Source organism: the organism of the source record quoted next, unplaced genomic scaffold (assembly GCF_019419815.1).
Source record: "Pyrus x bretschneideri cultivar Hongxiangsu unplaced genomic scaffold, Pyrus_bretschneideri_v1 Contig11, whole genome shotgun sequence".
Classification (NCBI taxonomy): domain Eukaryota; kingdom Viridiplantae; phylum Streptophyta; class Magnoliopsida; order Rosales; family Rosaceae; genus Pyrus; species Pyrus x bretschneideri.
Genome location: NW_025999402.1, coordinates 8,842,666 through 8,851,455, shown reverse-complemented (window position 1 = coordinate 8,851,455; position 8,790 = coordinate 8,842,666). Strand labels below are relative to the sequence as shown.

The 8,790-nt window shown below is 35.7% G+C and overlaps 1 protein-coding gene across 1 annotated transcript; it reads right to left on the bottom strand.

The window, feature by feature from the left end:
- Positions 1-641: 641 nt before the first annotated feature.
- On the bottom strand, positions 642-3,058 carry LOC125472129 (GDSL esterase/lipase At5g18430-like). Its single transcript, XM_048573218.1, has 5 exons — positions 2,782-3,058; positions 2,491-2,621; positions 2,017-2,259; positions 1,578-1,830; positions 642-1,105 (listed from the first exon to the last, which is right to left on the bottom strand). The coding sequence occupies exons 1-5, from the start codon at positions 3,056-3,058 to the stop codon at positions 873-875; spliced, it is 1,137 nt and encodes a 378-aa protein (XP_048429175.1). The 3' UTR covers positions 642-872.
- Between the last annotated feature and the right edge of the window lie 5,732 nt (positions 3,059-8,790).

Here is an 8,790-nt window from a genome sequence, read left to right as displayed (position 1 = left end):
TCTACCAACTGCATTATTATATGTCGAACGCTTATAATATGTGGTGCTATCATACACTTATTCTTACCGTTTACACCACTTCTGTTGATCATGTTCTTTGATCATTTCCATTCATTCGATTCGAAAGTCGGAAATTAAGGTGTGTGGAAGGCTACAATGAAGTTTGTGGATAGCATTAACATTCTTTCTATTTTTTAGATCAATTTAATCATATCAATTTTGCAAAAATAACCATATATTATTATTATTATTATTATTATTATTATTAAGGATAAGATGAGGGTTCGAAATTTTACAATAATTTAGGAGAGGGTAAATTTTGAACCCAAATTATTAGACCACATTCAAGTGGAGACAAACACTTGTTCAAACAACAAAAATCATTTGAATTTGTTTGATATATTTTCTAATCTTCTATGTTCTAAATCTTTATGTCCCAAACCCAAGTTAACTATTCTAAAATAAGGAAGAGAGATTATAACTCAAATGCATGCAACATGCAAAAGAAAGGCACATTATTTTAATTAATTGACATAACTCAGATTTGCTTATTTTAAATCTTTTCATTGCGGTATTACATTCATTTCTACCAAAATTTTTGACTGGATTGGGTTTGATGGAAGCAAAATTCCTTCATTGGTCTTACACCTTGATCCCAACGAATCGGATTAAATTCTAAAATGTACAAATTAACGATTCTAAATTGAACTTCTTGTATGTATGGCACCATCTGAATTATTACGAAATATTGAAATTGAGACATTTGACCAAAGAGAACAAAGCAACCTGAATTATTGTAAGTATAATTGTTAAACTACACAATGACTTAAATTGTCCAAAGAAAATTAGAAAAACATATTAATTCTTTCAGGTCAGGTGGTGGAGTCCAAGGCCAGGATAGTACTGAGGTTCATGGGGCTCATATAGTTAGTTGAGCCTGTGGTGATCATCTCTGCAAACATTCTATTAGCCTTTTCAGATGGATGAAAGGCATCCCAAAACGCATACAGGTTTCTGTTTGGGCACAAATTGGACAGAAATGTGCAGAGACCTTGTCCATTGTAGGGTCCTTGCCCACAACATGCTACCTTCGATGTGGTAAAGCCTGCAGTGAGCACACAACCATGCGTTATAATATGAGTGAATGACAGAGTTAATATGCCTCGAATGTAAGGAGGCTTGTAGTTATAAATAGATATATGTGCAATAATATGACTAGATTAGTATCAGTCTCTACTGTTGCTTTTTATTAAGCACTTGTTTGAGCCTGTTTTTTTCATTTGAGATTGCTTATGTAGAAATTCATTTATGAGCAAAAATTCTTTTGCTAGAAGTGCTTTATTAGAAAAATGTTGATATTTTTGTTAAAATCCTAGTGTTGCGTAAAAAAACAACTTAAAAAGTGCTTCCTTAAGAAGCTTCATGAATAAGCACCTAACATGTGTTTCTCCATAAGCATTTTCAACTTTTGCAGTTAGACGCGCTTTTAGTTATCAGAAGGTACTTCTAGTCATTTCAAAAGCAGTCAATATATCATAATTTAAAGACGAAAACCAATTAAATTCCTGAATTAGTACCAAATGCTTGGGGGTTGTTGATGAAATCTGCATGCATTTGCCTAGTGTTGGCAGATATGAATACATCTTTGCCAAGTTTCTTGTTGAGTCCGGCCAACATTTGAGTGAGTTGTGGGTTGTACAGGGCAGCAGCTCGTAGAAGTTCAGCCGAGCATCCTCCATTCGTGCTTCTAGCCGCCAACTCTGCCGGAGCACATCCCATCGGTCCTGTACCAGTAACCAGAACTCTACGTGCTCCGAGTTGATATAAATTCTGCCAAGTTAACTAATTAAACTTCTCTTATATTGAGTAATTTTTCTGTGTGATTGTCACCAGTCATGTGGTGTTACGTCAATGCATCCGTATATTATAATACAAGCATTAATAAGATTATGTGACAGTATAACAGTCACACAAACGAATTTATCGTGTATTGGTGCAATGATTAATATTAATTACCATGAGAGTTTTTCGGTACTCAGAGATGAGAAGCTTGACGTAAGTAGGGAGGGGGAGGTTGCGAGATTGAGAAATGGAAGAGGCTGAGTAGTAGTTGTTGACGAAATCGTTGCCACCGACGGTGATGAGGACAAGTGATTGGCTTATGAGTCTTCTGGTCTGCTGCTTTCCGACCAGGGCTTGCACTCTTTGCTGGTATTCTTTGAAGTAGTTCAGTTGTCTAAACATTCTGAGTATATCTAGCTGCATGGCCGCAGTGCAGACTAATCAAATTATCTCAATGAGCTTATCATTTTTGAGTAATTATTTTGCGGTACTGTAATAGGGCTACATGTCATAACCAATTCATGTGTTATAGTACTGAGTTAATACTACTATTAGTGTGTAGTGACTTACAAACTGAGCGCTACATGACATAACCAATTCATGTGTTATAGTACGAGTTAATACTACTATTAGTGTGTAGTGACTTACAAACTGAGCGCCAGTTTCATTGAGAATTCCAACTCCGGCGGAAGCGAAGTTTGCACCAACAAGTAGCCGTCGTCCGTTAAGCTGTGGACTCAAGTATGGCATTGGGGGTTCTCTTGAGCCAATTTTCTGACCTTAATTATCATGATCATGTTAAATAATTAGCTGTTAATTAACAAATAATAGATGAATTAAGTGATCGCGTTAACATGGTACGTACACATAAATTAATTGAGGCCAAATTAAGCATATTTATCTGCATGCATGCAGAGTTAATAACTGTATATACTTAACTGATAAGGTCCGGGATGATGAGGCCATTAGAGAAACGGCCGGTGGGACGGTGAGTCGGAAAATCGATTCCATAAGGGTAAGAGTCGGCTCGAGCAATCGATATCAGATAGTTGTTGTTGCCATTGTCGACCAGTGAATCACCGAAAACAAAGAATGCTCGACTACCCTCTGCTACTTGAACCATTTGAGGACCAAGACTGTAATTACTAACAATAACAATCAAGTAAATCATCAGTCGACATGTAAAAATCATCGACGATGAAGAGGCTGCAGCCATTGTTACGCTTAACTCTGGATTGGTCAGGATCGATATATATTGCAGTGTAAAGATTGGGTTGGTTGGAAGTAATGAATTGACAGCTGAGAATTCATATAAAGCAAACTATATAGGGCACGCGTAGTACGTGCATGGAGTTAATATTGTTAGCAAGGTTTGTATTAACCCTTGAGCATCTTTGTAGTGGTTAGGTTTAAGGGGGAGGTACGTGGTGACGTCGAGGAGGGGAAATAAGTATTTTGTCACACCATTTATCACGTAACGAGGGATGTAGAGAGAACCTAATTAAGGCGTTTAGAGAGGTGTATTACATGAAAGACATCATCATCAATATCGAAGTCTATCTTTTGTGAAGGAGGTGCCTTGACGTCGACGAAATTGAGAATAGTACTGTAGATCGATCGATATCGTTCTTCCAACCTAGAAGAGAAATGTAGGCACAAACATTAGAAACATATTCTAGTCTTTATAAATCACTTGATAGTTTTGTTTAAAAGATGGTCCTTGAAATTGAAAATTAATTAATGTAGTTCTTGAAAATAGATGTCGTAAATCAATGTGGTTTTTTTTTGTTACAATTCTGTTAAAAAGTTTGTTAAGTGCTGATGTAGCACATAAATGGGCCCTATAAGTCGTTTTTTTCACAAATGGTCTTTGAAATTGACTTGCGACATCAAAATGGTCTTTGAAATTGAAGATTGATTAATGTAGTTCCGCAAGTAAAGTCTCAAATTAATATAGTCATTCCGTCACAATTCTGTCAAAAATTCTGTTATGTATTGAAGTGACACATAAATGGGTCACATAAGTCTAATTAAATTAAAAAAATTATAAATAGGCTTAATAATTTAATAGTTAATAAAAAAATTGTCAACCCAAAAGCCCAGTCCTATAATCACATCCGATCACAGTCCACATTTCTCTACCTCCTTCGCTATCTAGTCTCTAAAAAAAAATTCTCAATACACCCATCTTTATACATTCGACACCCATCACCAAATTGAACCTGGATTGAGATCACTTTTGGTGATGGCTTGGCCGATTGGCCACGACTTCTGGGATATTACCATTAACATTTAGGCGATCAACATCCTCACAATCTTAATCTTGGAGAGCATGTTCGGCGGTTCCCTGGTGGTCTGGTAATGCAAATAACGACAATGTCTGCCTTGAGATAATGAGGTTACAAACGAGGTGCGTCTATTGTTGATTGAAAACTATTTCCACACCCCCTCTTAGGACTACATTTATTGCTTTTTAATTTCAGGAACCATCGTAATAGTGAGGGTCAATTTCATGGATCATTTATAATAAAAATGTATTCACAAACATCATAATTTTGTTGTAAACTTTCTATATTTATAGGGATGTGCTCTCCACATACCCCTTTTTACTTCTCTCACATCCTTTGTTAATTTCTGTCCTTTGATCTTCTTCAATTCATCAGATCCGACGGTCAAAAATTGAAAAGGTGTGAGAGAAGTAAAAATGAGTGTGTGGATATTACACCCCTATGTATAAGAGGATTGTTAATTTGCTCGGGTATTTTATTGTATATAGGTAGGATATAATAAAGGTATGAAACGCTCGAAACTTGGCGCACCAACAAGAAGTATGTGACATGCATTATTAAACTGGATGGAAATAGAGCAACTTGACCAAAACAGCTAGCTACAGCAAGCAGGCACAAATTTCTCGGGAAAACTGAGAAAGTCTTGCAACTTGGAAGACAAAAAAGTGTAACCTTGCTAAAATTATTCACTGACGGATACTTTTGCGTAGTCAAATACTCAAATTAGTGACAACAGTTTGCTTCTCATTTTTTCATAATTTAGATTACGTTAATTAGAATGTCACTCGAACATATCAGAAAAAAAAAAGTATTTTTCACTTATGCACAAAGTTTGAATTCGTAGTGAATTTGAGGAAGTGATTTCCACACCCTATTTTTTATTTTTCTCACTCTATAACCTCATGTTCATTTTTGACCTTCGAATTGGAGGATCAAAAGAGAACCGAAAAAGGGAAAAAAAAAAAGAAAAAGGGAAATTATTCCCCTAAAGTTGTAAGAGATAAACATTCAAGATGGAATATTAATCTCTCTCAAAAAATAAAATAAAGTACCAATTCACAGAAAGCAGGTGGAAACTGTATTCAAATACAGCAGTTAAACAAGCACTCATATATACTTAAGGTTCAAGAAAACACCAGTTACACAACAAAAATCACCATGCTTCCTACAGAATTATGTCATCGCATTCATCAACTTTGGCTGCCCGAAAACACCAGTTACATGCTTCCTACAGAATTACATCTTCACTCAGAAACTTCAGGTGCCTGAAAACACCAGTTACACAACAAAGTCACCATGCTTCCTACAGAGTTACATCATCACATTCATAAACTTAAGCTGCAATAAAACACCATTGCAAGACCTAACATGTAGATAATGCACAGTAAAAAGAGGATCAGGTTCATGCAAAGCTCGATCGAGGAACCCTTGTTGAGGGTTTTCTTCATCCAAATGGAGATGAAAAACACAACGGTGTTGGTCGCTTCAAAGAGTCGGAAAAGGAACTGGTTCTCGACAAGAGATTTTGAAGGAGTGAAGTCCAGCATAGAAGGTTGTCGAGGCAATTAGTGTTGCATAGTGCTCACCGTCCCGCCTTGCTCAGTTGAATGCGCTTCAGCCTCTTTTGTCTCAGGTGCCAATGCCATGGCAACCATATCATCAGAACATAAACCTAGTGGTGTTCCGCGACCTTTTATTCTAACACCGAAGAACTAATCTCGCCTAATCCTTTATACTTCGGAGAATGCATAATGCATATACTCACAACAATCATAATCTAAATATGTGGCGTTCCAGCGTCCTTTAGAGTAACATTGAAGAACTAATCTGCCCTAATTCTCTATTTCTTGAAAAACACATATACTTAAATGGCAAAAACAAAAAGAGGAGTAGCATCACAGGTTTACATCTTAGTCATTCAAATGTGTAGAATAAATCAACGGTGTAAGTACCAAGTAATATATTCATAATAAACCGTTCATTTACTTGATATCATTTAGTTTATATGCTCAAGATATGTTATTCGTAAATGGAGGGATATATGTGCATCCCCCTTATCAAAACTGTTACATCAAAACTTTTCATTCACGAAAGGAACTAAATCACATCTGCTCTATTTATGAAACTGTATTCAAATACAGCAGTTAAACAAGTAGTCACAAATCTTGCAAATCCACTACATAAACTTCAGGTGCCCGAAAACACCAGTTAATTAACATCATAAACTTCGGGTGTTCGAAAACATCAGTTACACAACAAGGTACCATGTTTCTACAGAATTACATCACATTCATAAACTTCGGGTGCCTGAAAACACCAGTTAGACAACAGAGTCGCCATGTTTCGGACCGAATTACATCGTCACATCCATAACCTGCAGGTGCAGCAGGAGCAAGAAAACATATTCGCAATGCCTAGTATGTAAACAAGGCACAGTAAAGGGAGGAGCGGCTTCAATGTAAACTTGATCGGGGAACCCTTTCATCATCCAAATGGAGATGAAAAACCCTGCGGCGTCGAAGACTTCAAAGAGTTAGAAAAGGAACTGGTTCTTAACAAGAGCGCGTGAAGGGTAAAGTCCAGCATAGAAGGTTGGCATGGCAATTAGTGTAGCCATAAACAACTTCATCTCGCGTTGCAGACTTGCATTCTCCCCTGCCTCCAGCGCCATGGGGTTGGTATCATTGCGGCAATAGGCATAGGAAAATCAGTTGCAGATTGAACGGAAAATGTAATCAAATTGCATCCAAACAGCCTAGTAAAGAACAGAACTTATTTAAAAACACAGTCTCATCAAATATATGCTATAACAGAGGAACATCACAAGTTAAATGAGAATATAAAACTGTGGTGTGTTCCGGATTCTTTTCGACTAACACAAAAGAACTAACCTCATCAAATCCTCATTTACTTTGGGAAAACAACAATACAAACCTGTAAATCGTAAACTTTTTCGAACAACACATACTTCATTGGCAAAAAAACCAGAGGAACATTGCGAGTTCACAACACTCGTAATCTAAATCAATGGCATTCAACTATAAAACCAGCTGCATCTAAACCTGGCAAAGAACATACCCTCGTTTGCTAGTCAGCCTTCTGCCCCTGCGACCCAAGCCAACCAAAGCAGAAGTTAAGGCCAATAGCATTTACTTTTAACTCTGAAGAAGTAATCTCGCGTAATCCTCTATTTTTCAAACAATGCATATACTTAAATGCCATGCAGAGTAGCATCTCAAGGTTCACACGTATAATCAAAATGTGGCGCTCCGGCATCCTTTAGACTAACATTGAATAACTAATCTCGCCTAATCCTCTATTTTCGGAGAACCCATATACTCAAAGTGCAAAACAAAAAAATAAAAAAACAGAGTAGCATCACCAGTTTACGACAATCATAATCTAATATGTGAAGTTCTAACATCTTTTAGACTAACACTAGAAAACTAATCTCACTTAATCCTCTATTTTTTCAGAGAATGCATTGACTTAAATGGCAAAAAAAATGCAGAGTAACATCACAAGTCCAAAACAATCATATACTAAAACAACAACATTCAATGACAAAACAAAATAAAAAAGTAAAATTAAATTTGAAGTAAAATGACCTCTTTGCCATGTTCATCCAAAAAAGTCAAGAATCTGAAACAGAACAGTATAAAATTGTTAATGGCAGTTCATTGACAAAAAAAAAAAAAAAAAATTAACGAAAAGTTCTAAAAAAATTTAGTTTTAATGAAAAATGAAAAATAAATGAGTAGTGAATAATACATGAAAAAGGTAAAAATGTAATTTTCGTTTAAAATAAATAGTACCAGAAGTGTTTCGTTAAAATTTCAAAAAAAAAAAAAAAATTAGTCAACAAATGAAACTAAAATCCAAGCTCCAGTCACCACCAGACCTCAAAAACCCTAGATCCGAAACCTAAAATATCTCTAGGGTTAGGGTTTAACGGTCTGGAAAGAACACACGGACAAAAGAAGGTTCTAGAAGCTAGAAAGTAGAGAAGGTCAGGGCTTCTTTTTCTGCTAGTGTTTCTTTAATTATTTAAATTTACTTTTTATTAACGAGCTGCTTCTAGCCTTCTAGTGGTGCGGTTTGTGCGACAACAGTTAAAAGAGCATAAATAATAAAGTAAAATGGATAATTATTTTAGAGCAATGATAGGAAAGTTAAATTTGCAGACTAAATAACATGGAAGTTAGTAATTGAATTATTACTTAATTGTTAATAAACGTACTTTTTTTTCTATTGATGATACCTCATTTGGTTTACTAATTTAATTTACAAATTTAATTTTCTTAACATTACTCATTATTTTGTTACCTCAAGAGGAAACTGCGGGGACCGTGAGGTGAAAGAAGCGATGTAGGAGGGTGAAAAGGGCGCAGCGGCAATTGGGACGACAAAGGATGAGAAGTTACCCTAGTTGGTCAATATATAGGGGTTAAAAATTAAGGGTTTGCTGGCTTGTGCTTTGGATAGTTAAAAATTAAAAGTGCTTTTTAATGACTAAAGATTTTTTTTAAAGTGTTTTTTAGTTGGCTGAAAGTGATTTTCGTAAAAATATTTTTAGAGTCAATTTTTGGTAAAAATGCAAGTAAATCTTGTAAAAGCACTTCAAGTGCTTTTGAATATAAAAATATTTTCTCTAAAAACA

Excerpts from the sequence above, each read along its gene's own strand:
- LOC125472129 (XM_048573218.1), bottom strand. The coding sequence starts at position 3,058 with ATGGCTGCAGCCTCTTCATCGTCGATGATTTTTACATGTCGACTGATG. Across the intron at positions 1,831-2,016 it reads AGTACCGAAAAACTCTCATG|AATTTATATCAACTCGGAGC; the intron begins GTAATTAATATT and ends TTAACTTGGCAG. Across the intron at positions 1,106-1,577 it reads CAACAACCCCCAAGCATTTG|GCTTTACCACATCGAAGGTA; the intron begins GTACTAATTCAG and ends TGCTCACTGCAG.